This window comes from Megascapheus bottae, chromosome 11, assembly GCF_031878675.1.
Source record: "Megascapheus bottae isolate mThoBot1 chromosome 11, mThoBot2.hap1, whole genome shotgun sequence".
Taxonomy (NCBI): Eukaryota; Metazoa; Chordata; class Mammalia; order Rodentia; family Geomyidae; genus Megascapheus; species Megascapheus bottae.
Window position 1 is genome coordinate 9,524,911 of NC_143519.1, and position 20,718 is coordinate 9,545,628.

Genomic DNA, 20,718 nt, shown 5'->3' on the forward strand with positions numbered 1-20,718 from the left:
CTGGGGACCCAACTTTCAATCATTCTTCCTAAAGTAAACATTTTAAGCCAAATGTATAAAAATGCAGTTTTGAAAAGGGAAGAAAAATCTGAACTTGATGAGGTGGGAAGAGGGGAGTCATGAGAAACAACTAAATGAGAATTGTATTCATTGTTAAGATTCTGGTTCAACTTCAAATTTACAGTTATAATGTTATAAATTATATTAGGCACATGTATGCATATGTGCACTTGTCTATATGTGCCAGGTGCCATAGGCTCACAGTTGAACCACATGGGAGGCTGAAATCAGAAAGATGGCAGTTGTAGGCCAGTCCTGACAGAAAAGTCTATTTTGGAAAACATCTCAAAGGAAAAGCTGAGTGTAGTGGTGGGGACTTGTCATCCCAGCTGTGATGGGAAGTGTAAATAGGCAGAATGTGGCCATACATGCACCTGGCAAAAAAGTAAGATCCTCTCCCAAAATTAACCAATCCCAAAAAGGAGTAGAGGCCGGTCTCAGCCATAGAATGGCTGCCTAGTAAGCACCAGACCCCGAGTGCAAAATCCCTGTAAACAACAACAACTGGAAAATATAGCTTAGCTAAGGTTTGAGAGATTCCTATAAATAACCTTCATTTCTGCTGTTTGTTTATTCCTTTAAAGGTTAACCCTAAGGATCTGGATTCCAAGTATGCCTATATCCAGGTGACTCATGTTATCCCATTTTTTGATGAAAAAGAATTGCAGGAGCGAAAAACAGAGTTTGAAAGATCACACAACATTCGGCGCTTCATGTTTGAGATGCCCTTCACCCAGTCGGGGAAAAGGCAAGGTGGGGTGGAAGAACAGTGCAAACGGCGTACCATTCTGACAGGTATGCCACCCCCACCCCATGCCAAGATGAAAATGCTCTATTCCAAAGCTTCAAGAATTGAAATGGCCTTTTGTTACCTTAGTTTCTTCCACTCTCAATAGAGTTTCTTTTAATATGTTAAATTTTATTTTATTGTTATTATAAAAGTGATATGCAGAGTAATTATAGTTACGTAAGTTCAATACACTTTTATTATGGAATGTTCATGCCATTTTTCTGGTTACTTGTCCTTTCTAGAATCTGTGGAAAGTAGAGACTTTTTCTTTTGCCAGTCCTGGGGCTTGAACTCACAGCCTAGGCACTGTCCTTTGGCTTTCTCAAGGCTAACACTCTACTACTTGATCCACAGCACCACTTACGGCTTTTTCTATGTATGTGGTACCAAGGAGTCGAACCTCAGTCTTTGTGCATGCTAGGCATGCACTCTATCACTAGGCCAAACTCCCAGCCCCCTGCCAAGACACTTTTGCACACCATTTTAGATGATTTTGGGTGCCCCTCTGACATCTACTTGCCGCTTTCCCAAATATGGCCCACAGGTCAAGAAGCCTATCTCAGACATCTCTCTCTCACTGACCTATATAGGACAAGCCTGCTCAGTAATTTCTGCTTAGTGTATAAGTAGAGTATTTGGCTGGCTCCCTTCTACCTCAACACTGGTGTCCAGCTTCAGCCCAAATGCCTCCTGGACAGGAAGCCACCTCCTGAACTGAATCAGTCTTAATTGACTTGGCACTGTTCCTTTGGCATCATTTTCCTATTCCTGAAAGTCTGTAGAATCACTTTAAGGGTGATCTTTAGGAAAACTAAGTGCATCCATTCATAGGTCAAGCTCAGCAGCATAACCAGTAACACTCTCTTTAAAAAGAAAGAGAGAGAGAAGGAATGAATGAATGAATGAATGAAAGAAAGGAAGGAAGGAAGAAAAAAAAGAAAGAGAAAAAGAAAAGGCTGTTCTAGATGTCAGGCATTTTGAGTACAGCCATCATTTGGCACATTTTCCAGAGAGTTAGCCTTTGTTAAGTACAACCATGAAAACAGCTCCCCATCTATGTCTACCTAGAGGTTGATGTTGGCATTTTCTATCCAGTAAAGACTGGAAATTATAATTATGTGGCTTATGCCTGTAATCCTAGCTACTCAGGAGGCTGAGATCTGAGGATCGAGGTTCAGAGCCAGCCTGAGCACAAAAGGATCTGAGACTCTTATCTCCAATTAACCTCTAGAAAACAAGAAGGCGGGCTTGGCTCAAGGGTAGGGGGGTGGCCTTGAGCTGAAGAGCTCAGGGACAACGCCCAGGCCCAGGCATAGGGCAGTAGCCTGAGATAAAGAGCTCAGGGACAGTGCCCAGGCCAAGTTCAAGCCACATGACCCACAAAAAAAAAAGGTTGGGAATTATTATGCAGTCATAAGTGAAAGAAGCACCATTAAGATGCCATATTTCAGTGTTTTTCAGCTCGTAAGTGAAACTTACGCTTTTAAGTAAGTGAATTGTATGATATATAATTTGTATCTCAGTAAAGCTGTTACCACAATGAAAATATATATCAGTATTAAAAAAAAAAAACCTTATCAAAAAAAAAAAAAAAACCTCAGGTCCAGATATTGCCATGAATTTTTTACCCTATGAACTACAAGTTAAAAAAAAATTCTTAAAGTATTCCTAGTTCTACTTTCAAAATAAGATAACATATGTATAGCACAAACAATATTGTCCTCACAAATGTTAGCTTCTCTCTCATGTGAATCCATTATTTTTTAATATACAGCTCAGTGGCAAATTAGCTGTTTCAAATATTTTATGGAGATTACCAGCATATAGCAATTGTCTATACCATGATGATTATTTCACTTTTGATTCTTTAAATCAGTAGTTTGATCAAAGCTACTTCCAGAATCAGCAATATCAGCAGCCCCTGGGAACTTGATAGAAATGAAAGTTCCCTGGTCCCAGCCCTAAACCTGCTGAATCAGCAGGAGTTGGCCATTGTGCTGACCAAGCACAACAGGGATTCTGATGCACCCTTCAATTTGAGAATCATGCCTTATAAAACATCCTAATGAATGCTGAGTCAAGGTCAGAATTTTGTATCATGATTATTGTTGAGGTAGTAGACTGATTCATAACATGTTTTCCCAGAACAGATACCCTCATGGTTACAGTTTATATTTGTTGCAGAACTACTTTAGATTAGATAAAGAATATGACTATCTGTCAGAATCAAAGGACAAAGAGTAACTGCACAGCAGAGAGGCAGAATAGACTAAGCTTTGTCTGTTCTGGGAATAACCACTTTCTGCAGAGAGCCTGACCTGAGGCTCAAAACTTCACTCTGTCAAATTGGACAGGTTGTTCAACCTTCTCAACCTTCAACTTATTATCCCAAATAATTTTATAAGTTGTAACCAAGAAGGAAAAGCATATTCTTGATTTTTGCTATTGTGTTGCTTGCCTTTGAGGGATGATGGTGGGCAGGAAAAAAAAAGGATGTTGGCGTTGTCCTAGAATATCTTGAAATGTTGAAAAGACGGTTATTAGGCAGAGTAATTAGAGAAAGTGATAAAAATGCTACTGAAAATACATGTTCTAAATCAAACTTTAAAGGACTTACAGACTTTGAACATGACGGTTTTCATTTAAATTGTTAAATCTCCCTAGATTCTTAAACTATGTTGCTTCAAGCCTACCCTTTGGCCTTATAGGGTATAGGGGAGCCCTAACCTTCCCTGCCTTTTATTCCAGCAAAGGCTCACCTTCCAGCATGGTTGCCAGTCAGGTGACTGCCAGCATGTCAACATTTGAAATCCTTCATGATCAGCCCCCGCCTGGGTGAAGTCTGAGCATACCTGTTCTTCTTTCCTACCTTTTCTTCTGACAATGAGTTTCTTCCCAGTCACTGTTCCAAAGTCTTCCACATTGTGCCCAGACTTCACTGAGTGTGAGCACTGTCCTACTCCATATAGTCATGCTGAGTTCTCCCTCCAGTCACCACACATAGCTGCTCCTCTTCCTGCCCCAGATTACTACTGTGGGCCACTTATCAAAAATATAGAGATTGCTTTGGTGGTCCTCTAGCTGTCTACCTCCTCTAGTTTGTACTTACATATGTAGTCTTTAGATCTGTAACACATTCATTCACCCAACAAGGTGCGTAGAGCCCTAGCCATCCTGCAACTGTCATGCTGACCAAAAAAAAAAGTCTGTGACCCCATGCACCTTTTGTCCTAGTAAGAGGAAAGACAATGGCAGGCCATGTAGAGGTACATGCCACATGTTCTAAACAAAAATGAAGGAGGTTGAATGTGAGATTGAAGGAAAGATTGCAGTTTAATGAGGTGACAGGATAGGCCTCATTGAGGAAATACTACTTGATGAAATACTTGATGGTGAGGAGTGACCAGTGAGTGCATCAGTACCTAAGCTCTCAGGAAGTGAAGGACTGATGTGCCTATACCCTGGGGAGACTGAAGGAGAGCTTCATCAAGAACAGCAGGCCATAATGAAAGAAATTAAAGAGGATACCAGGAAATGGAAAGACATCCCATGCTCATAGGTAGGGAGAACCAATATAGTGAAAATGTCCATACTGCCAAAATTGATATACAAATTCGATGCAATTCAAATCAAAATCCCAAAGATTTTCTTTACTGAAATAGAAGGTACAATCCAAAGGTTCGTATGGAATAAGAAAAGACATAAAATAGCCAAAAAACAATTCTAGGCAAGAGAGCATTGAAGGTGGTATTACAATACCAGACTTCAAACTGTACTATAGAGCCATAATAACAACAACAGCATGGTATTGGCACAAAAATAGACCAGAGATCAATGGAACAGAATAGAAGATCCAGAAATAAAACCACATACATATAGTCAACTTGTATTTGACAAAGGAGCCAAAGATATACAGTGGAACAAACACAGCCTATTCAATTATTGGTGCTAGCAAAACTGGGCAGCCACACCCAGAAAACTAAAAATTGACCCTAGCCTTTCACCATGCACAAGCATTAACTCAAAATGGATCAAAGACCTCAATATCAGACCAGAAACCTTGAAACTACTACACGATAGAGTTGGAGAGACACTGGAACTCATAGGCACAGATAAAAACTTTCTGAACAGAATCCCAGGGTCACAACAGATTGGAGAGAGACTTGATAAATGGGACTACCTAAAAATAAAAATTTCTGCACAAAAAAAAGCATAGCTTCTAAAGTAGAAAGACAGCCAACCAACTGGGAAAAGATATTTACCAATAATGCATCAGAGAAATGCTTAATATCCAGTATCTACAGGGAACTCAAGAAACTAATCCCCCCCCAAAACCCAACAAACCAATCACTAAATGGGCAAGGGAACTAAAGAGAGACTTATCAAAAGAAGAGGTTAAAATGGCAGAAAAACATACGAGAGAATGCTCATCATCCATGGTCATAAAGGAAATGCAAATAAAAACAACCCTAAGATACCACCTTACCCCAATTAGAATGGCCAAGATTTTGAACTTAGACAATGACAGATGCTGGTGGGGTTGTGGAGAAAAAGGAACCCTACTGCACTACTGGTGAGATTGTAAGCAAGTACATCAGTCTGGAAAGCAGTGTGGAGGTTTCTTAAAGAACTGAAAATAGACCTTCCCTGTTATCCCGCCATACCACTCCTGGGCATCTATCTTGAACATCATAACCCAGAATATTATAAGGACACCTGCCCAGCTATGTTCATCTCTGCACTATTCACAATAGCCAAGCAATGGAAACAACCCAGATGCCCTACTGTAGATGAATGGATACAAGAAATGTGATATATATATATATATATATATATATATATATGGAATTCTACATAGCCAACAGACAAGATAAAATAATGGCATTCGCAGGGAAGTGGATGAATCTAGAGTGAATCATGTTGAGTGAGACAAGACCAAAGGAACAAAAGACGCATGGTCTCCTTGATATGTGGATATTAGATCCAAACAGCATTAAGAGCGATGACTCAATATTTGTGTACCCAATGCTATGGACATGGTATTGGAAATATAAACACAACTACATAGACATAAAAATTTATGACTCTATAGACATAATATTTTATTACATAGATTAATATGTATCTATCACATACAAACCCTCAGCCTAATTTTAATTATGTTCTAAAATCTAAGTGCCAGTGATTGTATGTAGAGATTCCCTTCTTGAATATTTGTTTGTTAAACACATCATTTGAAATAAGATGTAAAAATCAATGTTAATAAATTCTTTAATAATAAAAAAAAAAGAACAGCAAGCCATTGGGACATCTGTGGTGGGGCGTCCCAAATCTCAGGGACCTGGTGGACTTGTGCACAGATCTTGGGTTTTCTCTGAGTAGTAATTAGTATGCCTCTCTCCTTTACCTCTTGAAGTCTCCAATTCTGAAGCAGTGGCTCGGGATTTTGACATGGAATAAAATCAATGTGATCTACAACCACCTCCCGAGCATTACCTTGGGAATTTGGTTTTTCTTGAAATAATGGTGTTCCATACCAGGGCTCACAAAATTACTGTGACACTGAATGTGCTGTGACATGACTGCTGGCCTTGTGAAGCATTTTCATGAGGGAAAGTAGTAGAATTCCTCTACATGGCATATCAAGGAAACCTGCCGCCAGAGTATCACTTCCCTGGCTATAAGGAGCACTGCCAAGTTCTTGTCACAATGTAAAAGAAAGAAGACTCATTGGTCCCTGTGCTACCATTTCAAATCATCCATGTGCCAGGAGCTGATGCCTACAGTCCTAGCTGCTTGAGAGGCTAAGATCAGACGGATTGCAGTTTTCACGAAACCCCTTGTCGACCAGTACATGAGTGCTATGGAGTATTCACCTGTCATCCTATTGTATGAGACTAAAATCTGAATAGCATGGTTCCAAGCTAAGCTGAGTGGAAAAGTCCACAAGACTTTATCTCAGTGATAGGAGCTAAGCATGTGGTACATGCCTATATTCCAGGCTGTAGTGGGAAGGAAAATTAGGATGATCAAAATCCAGAAGTACCCCTACCCTATCTCAAAAATAACCACACAAAAGTGGGCTGGAGGCATGGCTAGTTGAGTCTCTGACTAGTAAGTAGGAGGTCCTGAGTTGAAAGCACATTACTTTCTCATAAAAAAATAAGTATATACCAAGGACTTTTGACCCTCATTTGATTAAAAAAAAAAAAAACCCTCTTGAGAGGTGTTGGGGATATAGCTTAGTGAAAGAGCCCTTGCCTGGCAAACACAAGGTCCTGAGTTTGGTCCTCAGCTCTGGGGAGGGGGGGGGAAACCCCTTGAGAATAAACAGGACCAATGAGGTTGCCCTGCATTGCATAGGCCTTCCAGCTTTATCCAGACATTGATGGCCCATCTGGACACTAAACTTGTTTTCTGTTTTGTGATAAGTCTTATTGAGTAAACTTACTAAAGAATTATCAGTTATCATCTTGATTTTGTTATTTACTGTATATGTATATGACTCTTAGTAGATGTACATTAAATGAGAATTTTATTGATGTTCACATACTATGTAAAGCAATGAGATAGACATGTGAAACACTGAATTTGAATGTCTCTTTTGTTTTGTTGGGGTTTTTTTGTTGTTGTTGTTGGTCAGGGGGCTTGAACTCTAGGCCTAGGCACTGTCCCTAAGCTCTTCAGCTCAAGACTAGTGCTCTACTCCTTAAGCTATGGTGTCACTCTCAGTTTTCTGGTGGCTAATTAGAGCTAATCTCCCAGACTTTTGTGCTAGGGCTGACTTTGAACTGTGATCCTCCTGAGTAGCTAGGATCACAGGTATGAGCCACCAGCGCCTGGCTTTTTCTGGTCATTTTTAAGCTCTTGTTGATATGTTCAAAAGTCTTATGATAAGTAAAAACAGAAGTAATCATCTTTTGTGGAAAAAATATACAAAACTGAATTTTTTACTAATACTTTCACTTTAATGCAGCATATTTTTTGTTTTTGTTTTTTGTTTTTTTTTTGCCAGTCCTGGGCTTGAGCTCAGGGCCTGAGCACTGTCCTTGGATTTTCTCAAGGCTGAAGCTCTACCACTTGAGCCTCAGCACCACTTCCAGCTTTTTTCTATGTATGTGGTATTGAGGAATCAAACCCAGATCTTCATGCATGGTAGGCAAGCACTTTAACCTCTAGGCCAAACTCCCAGCCCATTAAGGCAGCATATTTTTATCAGTTTGTGAATTTCAACTTCATGAAATGTGTTGCTTAGAAATATTCCCATGTATGGGCTGGGCATTTGGCCTGGAGGTAGAGTGCTTGCCTAGCATGCATGAAGACCCGGGTTTGATTCCTCAGTACCACATACATAGAAAAAAGCCAGAAATGGTGCTGTGGCTCAAGTGATAAAGTTCTAGCCTTGAAAAAGCCCAAGGATAGTGCTCATGCCCTGAGCACTCAAGGCCCAGGATTGGCAAAAAAAAAAAAAAAAAATCCCATGGGTTATTTTTTCATTGGTTTCTTGTATTGGTATATATTTAGCATAGGTTTCAAAGTCCTTTGAATAACAAGAATTTTTTGAAGACGTTTTTGTAGAACAGTTTTCTGGAATTAATCTATGCAGTATCTTAAAATCGTTTAGGTATTTTTGTTTCCAAGGCTATTTGTGCTAATTCATTCAGATCTCAAACTTCCAAGAGAGGCAGGACATTGATAAATAAGAAACTTGAGCAAGGAATGACAAAATGATTTTATTCAAAGCTACATTTCTTATGTTAAAGGGACAATAAGGATCTGTCCCTCTTAACTTTATTATAACCTGTCATTAAATATACATGAGATTATTTCTAGTTTCATAAAGCACTAGTGTGTGACTTTGGCAACTTTGGGTCCCTTAATTGTAAGAAGGGAACAAGACATTCCTTGCAGTTCAGCAACAGTAAATAAAGACTGTGCAAGCTATGGGATAATTCTGAGCCTTGTTTCCCGGCAGCTATACACTGTTTCCCTTACGTAAAGAAACGGATCCCAGTCATGTATCAACACCACACTGACCTGAATCCCATCGAAGTGGCCATTGATGAGATGAGTAAGAAGGTGGCTGAGCTCCGGCAGCTGTGTTCCTCAGCAGAAGTAGACATGATCAAACTCCAGCTCAAACTTCAGGGAAGTGTGAGTGTTCAGGTGAGTTAAAAGCAAGGGAAAGCCTCCTCTGCCCCTTGAAGCTTCTAAGACTTTCATTCCAGCAAGGTACCATGTGGCTCCCTGGTTTGCCAGGTGGTCCGCATTTCCTTCCCTAGCGTCTTTGTAGCTTCTCCTGATATCAACTGGAACTTTAAATTCTACCCCACTCCTGTGGGTTGTGGACCTGTGGCATGTCAATATCACTAAGCTCACTGCTAGAAATTGATCATCATAGCACCCCAGTTTTTCAGTAATCTGAAGAATACTAGGGGCCTTGTTGAGGGCCCTGAACAATAAAGTATTCTAAATAAGAAAGATAAATCCAAGTTGGTTTTCTAGTAAAACGGTTGACTTTTACTTTCTATGGTAATTATATCTGAAAAAGTATCTTAAGTTACATTCTCAGTAGGGTTTTTTTTGCCAGTCCTGGGACTTGAACTCAGAGTCTGAGCACTTGCCTTGGGCTTTCTTAAGTCTAGCACTCTACCACTTGAGCTACAGCATTGCTTCTGGCTTTTTTATGTATGTGGTACCGAAGAATCCAACCTGGGTCTTCGTGCAAGCTAGGCAAGCACTCTACCACTAGGCCAAACCCCCTCAGTGGTATTTTGACTAACAATCACACCTATAATCCTACCTACTTGGCAGGCTGGGATAAAGAAAGTTGCAGTTCAGTGCCAACCTGGACAGAAAAATCCTCAACCTCTTCTTAACCAATAGCCGGGCACAGTGAAATGCACCTGCCATCCTAGCTATGTGGGAGGCAGAGATTGGGAATATTGTGGTTCCAGGCTAACCCACACTGAATTATGATTACGCATGTGTATCTCAGAAAGAAGCTAAATGTGGTAGTGTGAACCTTTTTCTAGCTGAAATGGGAAGCATAAAATAGATCCAAATCTAGGCACCTGATCAGGAAGTAAGACCCTAACTCAAAGCAACCAGTGCATAAAAGGGCTGAAGGTATGGTCCAGTGGTAGCATACTTGACTAGAAAGTACAATGTCTTGTTCAGATTTCAGTACATCCAAAACAGAAAAATTTTAACATAGTTCAATCTATGTTTCCCCTACTGATAGCATTTTTTTCATTGTATTTTATTGTTGGGATAATGTATAGAGGGGTTACAGTTACATTCATAAGCTAATGGGTACATTACTTCTCAAACCTTGATACTCCTTCTCAAGTGTTTGTCCCCCTTTCCCTCCCTCCACCCCTTCCCAATCATCTTGTTTTCCCCCTTCCCTATTTCAAATAAACAAATATACAATATACCAGGTAACAAAGTCAAATACAGTAACCACATGAGATTAACCATAAGGGGAAAACTACAGAAAAGAAATAACTGCACATAGTACATTAAACAACAATCACAAAGATAAACCTCTTGTTTCCATAACCTAGAGTTCATTTCATTTAGTCTCATCCTATATGACCATATGTACATAGCTTTTGAGCTATTGTGATCCTCTACTAGGAGAATCCTACATGTGTACTAATTATTACAAATGAGGGAAGCCATTGAGTCTATGTTCCTTTGGGTCTGGCTTACTTAATAGGATTTTTTTCCAAGACTTTCCATTTCCTTACAAATGGAGTGATGTCATTCTTTCTGATGGCAGCATAGAATTCCATTGTGTATAAGTACCACATCTTCTTGATACAATCATCTACTGAGGGGCATCTGGGTTGGTTCCATATCTTAGCTTTCTGACGTGGGTGAATGAGTTTACACTCCCACCAACAGTAATAGTAGTGATCCCTCCTGACCACAACCCCACCAGCATCTGTGGTTATTAAATTTCTTGATAATGGCCATTCTAACTGGACTGAGATAGAATCTCAAAGTTGTTTTGATTTGCATTCTTGTATGGCCAGAGATGTCAAGCATTTCTTCCTGTGTCTATAGGCCATTTTTATTTCCTCTTCAGAGAAGTCTCTCTTTAAATCTTTAGCCCCACCTTTTAATGGGATGAGCTGTAGGTATATTTTAGATATGAGGCCCTTGTCTGTTGTATGGCAAGTGAAGATCTCCCACTCTGTGGGCTTTCTATTACTGGGACTTTTTTTTTCTTTTTTTTTAATTTATAAGTTTTTTATTGTAATTAATAAAAGGGTTACATGATATTTGCCAGATAGAAGGTGCATTAATTCGGGCCGGGAGTTTGGCCTAGTGGTTAAAGTGCTTGCCTAGCATGCATGAAGACCCGGGTTCGATTCCTCAGTACCACATACATAGAAAAAAGCCAGAAGTGGTGCTGAGGCTCAAGTGGTAGAGCTCTAGCCTTGAGAAAGTCCAAAGTCCAAGGACAGTGCTCAGGCCCTGAGCTTAAGCCCAGGACTGGCAAAAAAAAAAAAAAAAAAAAAAAAAAGAAGGTGCATTAATTCACATACATTGATACCCTTTCACATGTCTTGGTACCCATCACCCTCCCTCCCACCCACCACCCACCCCCCCGTCTTGGTTTTCCCCCCTTCCCTATCAAATTTCAAATAACCAAATACAAATAAATTCAATATATCAGATAACAAAGTGAGATACTGTAACAATATGAGATACCCAAGAGACAGCAAAGGAGATAAAAGATAACATAGTACATTAAGGACAACAATCATTCATTATATGGCTTTTGTTTCAGTATCCTGGAGGTCCTTTCAATTAGCTTCATACTATATGGCCTTATATATCAAGGTTTTGCTCTATTGCAGATCTCTGCTAGTAGAGGCCATGGTTTCTACTGGTTATGACAAATGAGGGAAACCATTGAGCCTAATAAGTTCCTTTGAGTCTGGCTTACTTCACTTAATATGATTTTTTCTAAGTCTTTCCATTTCCTAACAAATGGGGTGATGTCATTTTTTCTGACAGCAGCATAGAATTCCATTGTGTACAAATACCACAACTTGTTGATCCACTCATCAACTGAGGGACATCTAGGTTGGTTCCATATCTTTGCTATGGTGAATAATGCTGCAATGAACATTATTGTGCTAGTGGATTTAGTATGCCCTAGATTTTGGATGGTTGGGTAAATGCCAAGTTTACTGGGACATTTTTGTGTCCCTTAAAGAAATACATACCTGCTCCAAAATTTCAAAGATCAACAGTGTTTTGTCTGTTCAGTCCTTCACAGATCTATAATCTATATAGAACTGAAAACAACATGAGATGTTACCCAAGTATTTTCTAAATGTCATGGACCACAGAAATATTTACAGATATTTCTAGTCACCTCCCTTACGTCCTGAAAGATAATGTGCCAAAATAGTTCAACAAATAAATATAAATTTCGGGTGGGGGGTGTGGGGGGGGAGGGAAATGGGTACCAAGACATGTGAAAGGGTATCAATGTACGTGAATTAATGCACCTTCTATCTGGCAAATATCATGTAACCCTTTTACTAATTACAATTAAAAATAAATAAATAAATAAATATAAATTTCCCAGCAAAGTGGTTATACAACAAGGCCAGAGGCCACAGTTTGTGCAGTTAAAAATATTAGTTTAAGCCTATACACGATGGCTCACGCCTGTAATCCTAGCTACTCAGGAGGCTGAGATCTGAGGATCACAGTTCATCCCGGGCACTAAACGTGAGACTCTTATCTCCATTTAATCACTAAGAAACTGGAAGTGGGGCTGTGGCTTAAGGGATAGGGTGGTAGCCTTGAGCTGAAGAGCTCAGGGACAGCACCCAGGTCCAGAGTTCAAGCTCCGTGACCCATTAAAAAAAAAAAAAGGATTGGTTGGGCCTGGGAACATTCAACCTCTATCAAAAGGCCAGCAGGTGTGGAGCCAGTGAAGGGCCGGACCTGACAAGGTTGAGTTTTACAAAGGCAAAACCTATACTTCCATTTGATAGTGACCTGCAAGTTTTATAAAATACCCAGTTATTTTATAGGATGCAATAATTCCATGTTACGAGATTAATCTTCTACTTGTGCACATACGGGTAATAACAAAGCTGGAATCAGAGGGAATTGTCATCTCATTTGTGTAGCTTTGTAACTTTTTCACCAAAAGGCTCACTAGGATGCGGCTGTGTGGGACGGACCTCACTACATGGCTTCAGGCACTGTGTCCCACAATCTTGTTATATTAGGTCTTCCATGGTTCCTCTCCTTTCCTCTTTACATCTTTTTAAACAACTATTTGTATCATTCTGCACAAATTATTTTTGTGCTGTCTTCATGTTAGCATGGTTTCCACACATGCTTAGGCTAATGCTGAGTCGGGTCCTCTACGCTGAGTCATCATGGGAAGTAAGCTAGTTTCCTATCTCAGGTCTCATCTCTAAGCACTGTGGCATCTGCCTGCCTGTGTGTACAAGTCCTGCACTCCATGGATCAGACCATCATACAGATTGCTCACCTACCTTCTTGCATTCCTTGCTCAACAGACCTGCTAAGAAAAACACTGTGAGCACATAGACCAGTCTTCATTCAAGCTCTCACAGTCCTTCCCATCGTAAAATATCCAGCCTTTTTTCTTTCCTTGTTCCTATATTTCCTGACTTGCCAACTTCAGAAAATTCTTCTTACCTAATTGAAAAAGAGATATACATTTGTTTCATCCACATTTGCTCATCTTTGATGCCAGTACAATTCAAATACTTACTTCATATGAACATAGCAAATCAGCTGTCTACACAGTTCAGCAAACTGAACTGTGGGAGGGGGGTTGGTAGTAATTATTCTTGTCTCTTTATGTATTGGGGCTTGAAATCAGGGCCTCCAACTTGCTAGACAGATTCTCTGCTTTTTAAGCAATGCCCCTTCCCGATTTTGTTTTAGTAATTCTGTAGATAGAGTCTTGTGCTTTTTTTTTTTTCCAGGGGCCAGCCTCCCGCATATCTGAGATTACAGATGAGAACCACACTCAAGTACTGGTTGAGATTGACTGAATTTCACTAACTTTTTGCTCAGGCTAGCCTTGAATCCTGATTTTTCCCAATTTCACCTCTCATAGCTGGCTACCATACCTGGGCAACAATAATATATTTAAAATAGGCTATAGCCATAGTTTTCCATTTTTCACTAAATTCATCGGGTGGCTCTGACAATTATATGTCTCAGAACACAGGTTTTATGGACTAGTAGTAAGAGTCCTTGTAGTAAGAGTCCTAGACAGGGGTAACAACATTTGAGAAGTAATATATCCACTACCTTAGGAATGTAAGTGTAACTCCTCTATACATCACCCTGACAATAAAATTAAAAAAAAAAAAAAGAGCCATTGGTATACAAGTTTCAAAGACTTGGTATCTACGCATTGCATGGCCAAACTTGATCACGTCAGTTTCCCTAGAAGTAGCAGTTTCTTTTTATATAAAAAAGAAACTTCAGTGGGTGCTGGTGGATGACACCTGTAATCCTAGCTATTCAAGAGGCTGAGCTCTGGTTCTGAGATCACAGTGCGGATCCAGCCCAGGCAGGAAAGTTTATCTCCCATTAATCACAGAAAAATCCGGAAGTGGAGCTGAGGCTCAAGTGGTGGAATGCTAACAATATAGCAAAAGTAGCTCAGGGACAGTGCCCAGAGTTCAAGTCCCAAGACTGGCACACGTGTGCATGATAGATCATAATAATCATTTTATCGTTTCCTCTAGGCTTTTAAACTTGTAGAAGAGTCACGACTAACTTTTTAGCACAAACCAACTGAAACTAAATAATAATGATCAATTTCCCCCAACTTAATTTAAAATCTTTGCTATTTATCTAGGTCAATGCTGGTCCACTAGCATATGCTCGAGCCTTCTTAGATGATACAAACACAAAAAGATATCCTGACAATAAAGTGAAGTTGCTGAAGGAAGTTTTCAGGTAAAGTACACAGAAATGTCTCTTCACATATTAGTCATGTCTCTGTGTGTTAGTCAGCTTTCTGTTACTGTGACAGATTGTTGAAATAATAAACTTATAAAGAAAAAAAGGTTATTTTGACCCAGTTTTTGGAAATTTGGATTGTAATATGTGAACAACCAGCCCCATTGGTTTTAAGCCTATGGAAAGGTCAGATTATGCGGCAGAGCAAAATCACTTAGCTTGTGGCAAGAACCTAATGAGTGAGGAACTCATGAGTCCCAAAACCCACTAAAGGGCACATCCCTAATGACGTAAATACCCCTCCTTCTAGGCCCCCCTTCTAAAGATTCCACCACCTTCCGTAGTGCCAACCGGGGGACCCAAGCCTATACCTATGGAGCCTTAAGGGGAGTTTTAGCTCCTTACTCTAGCTCTTCTTACAGCGGAAGTTGATGCTACCAGTTAAATTCATGCTTTGTTTCCTGCTTGTCTCTCTCCCCCATGCTATTTCAGGCAATTTGTGGAAGCTTGTGGTCAGGCCCTAGCAGTAAATGAACGACTGATTAAAGAAGACCAGTTAGAGTATCAGGAAGAAATGAAGGCCAACTACAGGGAAATGGCAAAGGAGCTGTCTGAAATCATGCATGAGCAGGTAAATGCCATACTGACGCTGACAACTTGGAGTTCTTCTCTTTTAGGCCACTGGGATTCATTGGGATCTCAAATACATCCTATGATGAGCTGAGACTACCCATGGTCTTCCAGAATTGTGATATCTGAAGAAAAATGTAACCCCAGCTGGTGGAAATGCCCATCCATTATGTAAAGCAACCCATGAGACTAGGCCCCAATCATTGCTTTTACATTGACTGCATTATATAAGTTTGGCTTCTCCCTATCCCAGGAAAGCCAAAAGAAACTATATCCATACTGTTTGTATATAACTCTTTATATGCACACTTTTAATAGAACCTGGGTTAAGGATGTATATTGTTTTTTAATATATTTTTATTGTAATTAGTAGAAGGGTTACATTATATTCACCAGATAGAAGGTGCATTACTTCACAAACATTGATACCCTTTCTCATGTCTTGGTCCCCATTTCCCTCCCCCCACACCCACCCTTCTAGTTTTTCCCCTCTTCCCTATTCTATTTCAAACAACCAAATAAGCATATACACAATATGTCAGATAACAAGGTGAAATACTGTAAAATATGAGATAACCAAGGATAGCAAAAGAGATGAGAGATAACATAGTACATAACAGCAATCACACATTATATGGCTCTTGTTTCTATATCCTGAAGGTCCTTTCATTTAGCTTCATCCTATATGGCCTTATGTCTCTAGGTTTTGCCCTATTGTAAACCTCTGCTAGGTTTCTACTGATTATGACAAATGAGGGAAACCATTGAGCCTATGTTCCTTTGAGTCTGGCTTACTTCACTTAATATGATTTTTTTCTAAGTCTTTCCACTTCCTTACAAATGGGGTGATGTCGTTCTTTCTGATGGCAGCATAGAATTCCATTGTGTATAAATCCCACATCTTGTTGATCCAATCAACAACTTGTATATTGGGTTTTTTTGGGTTTTTTGGGGTTTTTTTTTTTTTTTTTGCCAGTCCTGGGCTTGAGCTCAGGGCCTGAGCACTGTCCTTGGACTTTCTCAAGGTTAGAACTCTACCACTTGAGCCTCAGCACCACTTCTGGCTTTTTCTATATATGTGGTACCAAGGAATCGAACCCAGGTCTTCGTGCATGCTAGGCAAGCACTATAACCACTAGGCCAAACTCCCGGCCTTGCATATTGTTTTTTATCATTTAAAATATAGTGTTATTCCAATTTGGGTTATTTACACCTGACCTGGGTACTCTGAATTTTTCACACTATTTTTGTTTCTTGTCTTTATTAGCATCTTTCCTGACTCCGTTCCTTCCTATGTGAATTCTCTGTGGGCTGAGTGGTCAACAGAGGGGTCAACTATCTGACTAGGGCACAAAGTGAATGGCAGCAATCAGCATGCATTCATCTGAGTTGCTGGCCTCATCTTTATAATCAGCATTATAATGCCTGTTGACTTGTGACTGGTTTTGTCTGTTTCCTGTATTACCATCTTTTGGTCTTGCAGAATGGAAGCCAGGGCCTTTGTGTTAGATATATTTGTCACAGGCTCGTTTGTTTATTAAACTTTCTTGGTGGCAAATGAACTTCAATATATGAGCTTTAACTTAATTGCTGTTTTTTTCTCCTCCATGCTGACATGCCCAGATGGGATGGTAATGTCATGTTTTTAGTTTTATTTTTCTTATAAGCTAATGCATCTAAACCAACACACATGAAGTTGTTAGTGAGTTTGAATAGCTGCAGATACTGTATGGTACATGCACAAATGAAACCAACCCTTTATGAACATTGAAAAAAATACAAAAATCTAAAATGATAACAGAAATGATTGTGTGGATTGTTAAGCCAAAAGAGAGGATCTTATGGGAATAAGTTTATGGAGAAAACTTGAGGTTTTTTTTCCCATAGAGTCTTTAGATTCCTGTAGAACAGAGAGCCTAGTCAGTAGGTCCTAGTATTCAACACTAGAAAAGATGAAAGTAGAAAGAAATTATGCACTGAAATTATTAAAATCCCAGATGCACAGCTATGAATCAAGCAACAGCATCAAACTCAAAGGACTTGGCAGTGTTTTCTTCATCGTACCTTGAATTTCCCATTATTATATCAACCAGCATAAAGATTAAGCCCCTTTGAATGCTTAAGCATACCCTGTAATCCTCGCTATTCAGATGGCTGAGATCTGAGATTCAGGGTTTAAAGCCAGCCTGGGCAGAAAAGTCCATGAGACTCTTACTTCTAATTAACCACCAAAAAAACTGGAAATGGTGCTGTGGCTCAAAGTAGTAGAGTGCTAGCCTTGAGTAAAAGAGCTCAAGAAAGTACCCAGGCTCTTAATGAAAGTCTCACAACCCAAAAATAAAGCAAGAAAATGACTGCTGACTGCTTAAGCAGAAGGAATTATGACTTGAGATAGTTGCTTTTGATGTTTGCAGAAGAGCTTCCGTGCAGGTCTGTTCTTCAAAGTGTACCTGGCTACAGATCAGGTCTAAACCATACTCCTTCCAGCAGTACTGGCTGTGAAGTACTTGTCAGGGTCAGGAAAGGGAGAGCCATGCTCTCTTACAAAGGGTGGATTGTCTGTGGCACCTGAGAGAAAGAGACAATAGCAAAACAAGATCTCCAGTGTTTTTTTTTTTTTCAAAAGGCTTTTTCAAGGGATAAGGCTAGATAATAACCAAATCAAATGGTACAATACACTCAGGCCATTTTAAAATCTGGTGACTGTAGAAGGCTGTCTACTCACTAACTTATAATAGCTACTGCATGCTTTTCCTGACTTCATCCTCACAATCCCGAACTGAGAATAGCCATTTACCCAATCAGCAGAAGCAAACACTCTGCCAACTACCAAAGCCTTGGCTGCACCATGATTGGCAATAATAGAATGACACTGATGACAAGTTGTATATGTTACCTAAATGCCATTGTGAAGAGTGTCTGGGTCTTGCACTGTAGTAACGCTGTGTTTCTGTGCCTCAAGATTTGCCCTCTGGAGGAGAAGACGAGCGTTTTGCCGAACTCCCTTCATATCTTCAATGCCATCAGCGGAACTCCAACAAGCACAATGGTTCACGGGTTGACAAGCTCGTCTTCGGTTGTGTGATTTTGCCTCTCAGCCCGCATACAGGGACTTGTTTGTCATTTGTAAACTCAGGATGATTCCCACAGCTCATCCCTAGCAAGAGTGAGCACAGGGAGAAGCCATGGGGAAGGGAAAGAAAGGGATTAAGGACTGTAATATTTCATAGCAGATTTTCTATAGAGTTGAAAGAAGGTGCACCTATTCTTTTTTAAGTCTAAACTGGCAATATTCAGAGTATACCATGTGTTTTAACATAAGTGTGTGGTGGACAATTTTAAATTGGAGTTAAATTTTATTCTTCCCTACAGAGTAGTTGTAAAACTAAATGACCTAAACAAACAAAGCCAGGACAGTGGCACTGAAACCAAGGCCAGGGGACCTTCTGCCTCTAGGCTGAGTTGGAAAATCTTGAAGATACTATTTTTTTCCTGAGGCACATTCAGGTTGAATACAAGAACTATTTTTGTGACTAGTTTTTGATGATCTAAGGGAACTGACCGTTGTAATTTTTGTACCAGTGAACAAGAAGATTTAGTGCTTTTATATTCATTCCTTGCATTTAAGACATATGAAGGCTTAAGAAACTATGTGAGCTTAAAACTAGTCAGGCAGTTTAGAACGAAAGGCCTGTACTAACAAACCCAACTATGCTAAAAGGTAAAACATAGTACAGTATATCACTGTGTACATACAGTTTGTTAATATAGTCTCAGCATCATGTACATACATGTGTTACATTTCTACATTTTTAATACATCTGCTTCCTTATAAGTTTACTTGTGACAAGTTTGTGCTGTTCTTATTCTATATGCAATACACTGACTTTACTGTTTTATTCTTGTACATAAAACGTGCAATATGGAGATGTATACAGTCTTTGCTATATTAGGTTTATAAACTGTTAAAAAAATTCATCTTTTTGCCAAAATGGTGGAATATGTGATTGGTTATTCATAAATCCTTTAGCACTGGGGGTATAATTTAAAACTTTCACCATGTTATATTTTCTTTTAAGACATTAATTTAGAAATTTTATATTCAGGAAAATAAAAGTTTTTAATTTTATTTAATTGGAATCACTGCCCTGCTGTAATTAAACACTCTGTACCACATCTGTATTAAAAAAAACTGCTAATTTTCTGGTGATGATCATAGGGTATTCATTGTTAGACAATCCTAGCAGGAGTAGGATCCTGAGGTACTTCCAGGTAAAATTAACTTGGTTACTAAAATTTCCCTTGATATCCTGAGGAAAAGGTGAAGGATAAATAAAACAAAATTGACAAAATGTTGGGTATGATTGGAGCAAAGTTTGAGTGTGTGGAAATCCTCTAATCCTTGTTTCTCTACTTTTGTAGCAGTTCTGTGATACAGATTTCAAAAGAAGTCTGGAGGTCCTTCTACCGGAGGACTTAAGTGAATGCTTGTTGTCCCACAGATATGGGATTGTTCTAGTATTCCCAAGTGCTCATAGACACATTATTACTCTGGCTTTTCTTCTTCAGCTACCTCAAGGCTCTGATCTTATTGTCTCCCTTACTTCTTTTGAAGTGACTATTCCAGAGCTAAGGTGTTCATTTTTTAATTTTTTATTGTCAGGGTAATGTATAGTCTAGGGTTTCAGTTACATTCATAGTAGGTGCATTACTTCTCACACATGGTCATTTTTTTTAATTAGCTATGTGTGCACACCTCTGCCCTGTTCCCCACGTCATCGTAAACAGCTATACTGAAATAGCTACAGCTCAGATTGCAAGTACTGATCCTGCTGGTACACCCCGTGGCTTTGGCAGAGGAGTTCATTCACTGTCTCTTGGTGTCATGTAGTTCCATGGATGGAAGGAAGAGGAAGTTTTCTGCAGAAATAGAATAGCGTCAGAAAAGTCTCTGTGTAGTTTTGCTTCAGTCCCTGACATCCCTGCCCAGAGTAATAAACCAAACCAAACACATTAGGGATAGGTTGAAGAATCTATCACTGAACTAGATCCCTACTCATAAACATCTCATTTAGGAGCCATAAAATTCAGGTCACCCAGCAATAAAATAAATAAAAGTCTAGAAAAAGAATCCAGGCCCGATAACATTAAGTTTGGAAGATGGCCAACCTCACTTATTTTAACAGTGGGGAAAAGAACCATCTCTCGATGGTAAAGAGGGAAGTGTTGATAGGGCCACTACGTGA

At 39.5% G+C, this 20,718-nt stretch overlaps 1 protein-coding gene across 8 annotated transcripts in view; it reads left to right on the forward strand.

The window, feature by feature from the left end:
* Dock9 (dedicator of cytokinesis 9) overlaps positions 1-19,601 on the forward strand; it is a 265,843-nt gene extending 246,242 nt beyond the window's left edge. For all 8 annotated transcript variants that reach the window (XM_090341935.1, XM_090341939.1, XM_090341934.1 and 5 more), the window contains 5 exons: positions 645-855; positions 8,826-9,016; positions 14,739-14,839; positions 15,335-15,473; positions 18,435-19,601. In XM_090341935.1, the coding sequence (XP_090198061.1) occupies positions 645-855; positions 8,826-9,016; positions 14,739-14,839; positions 15,335-15,473; positions 18,435-18,557 (765 nt within the window). In that variant the 3' untranslated portion in view covers positions 18,558-19,601. The remainder of the gene's footprint in view (positions 1-644; positions 856-8,825; positions 9,017-14,738; positions 14,840-15,334; positions 15,474-18,434) is intronic.
* The last annotated feature ends 1,117 nt before the right edge of the window (positions 19,602-20,718 follow it).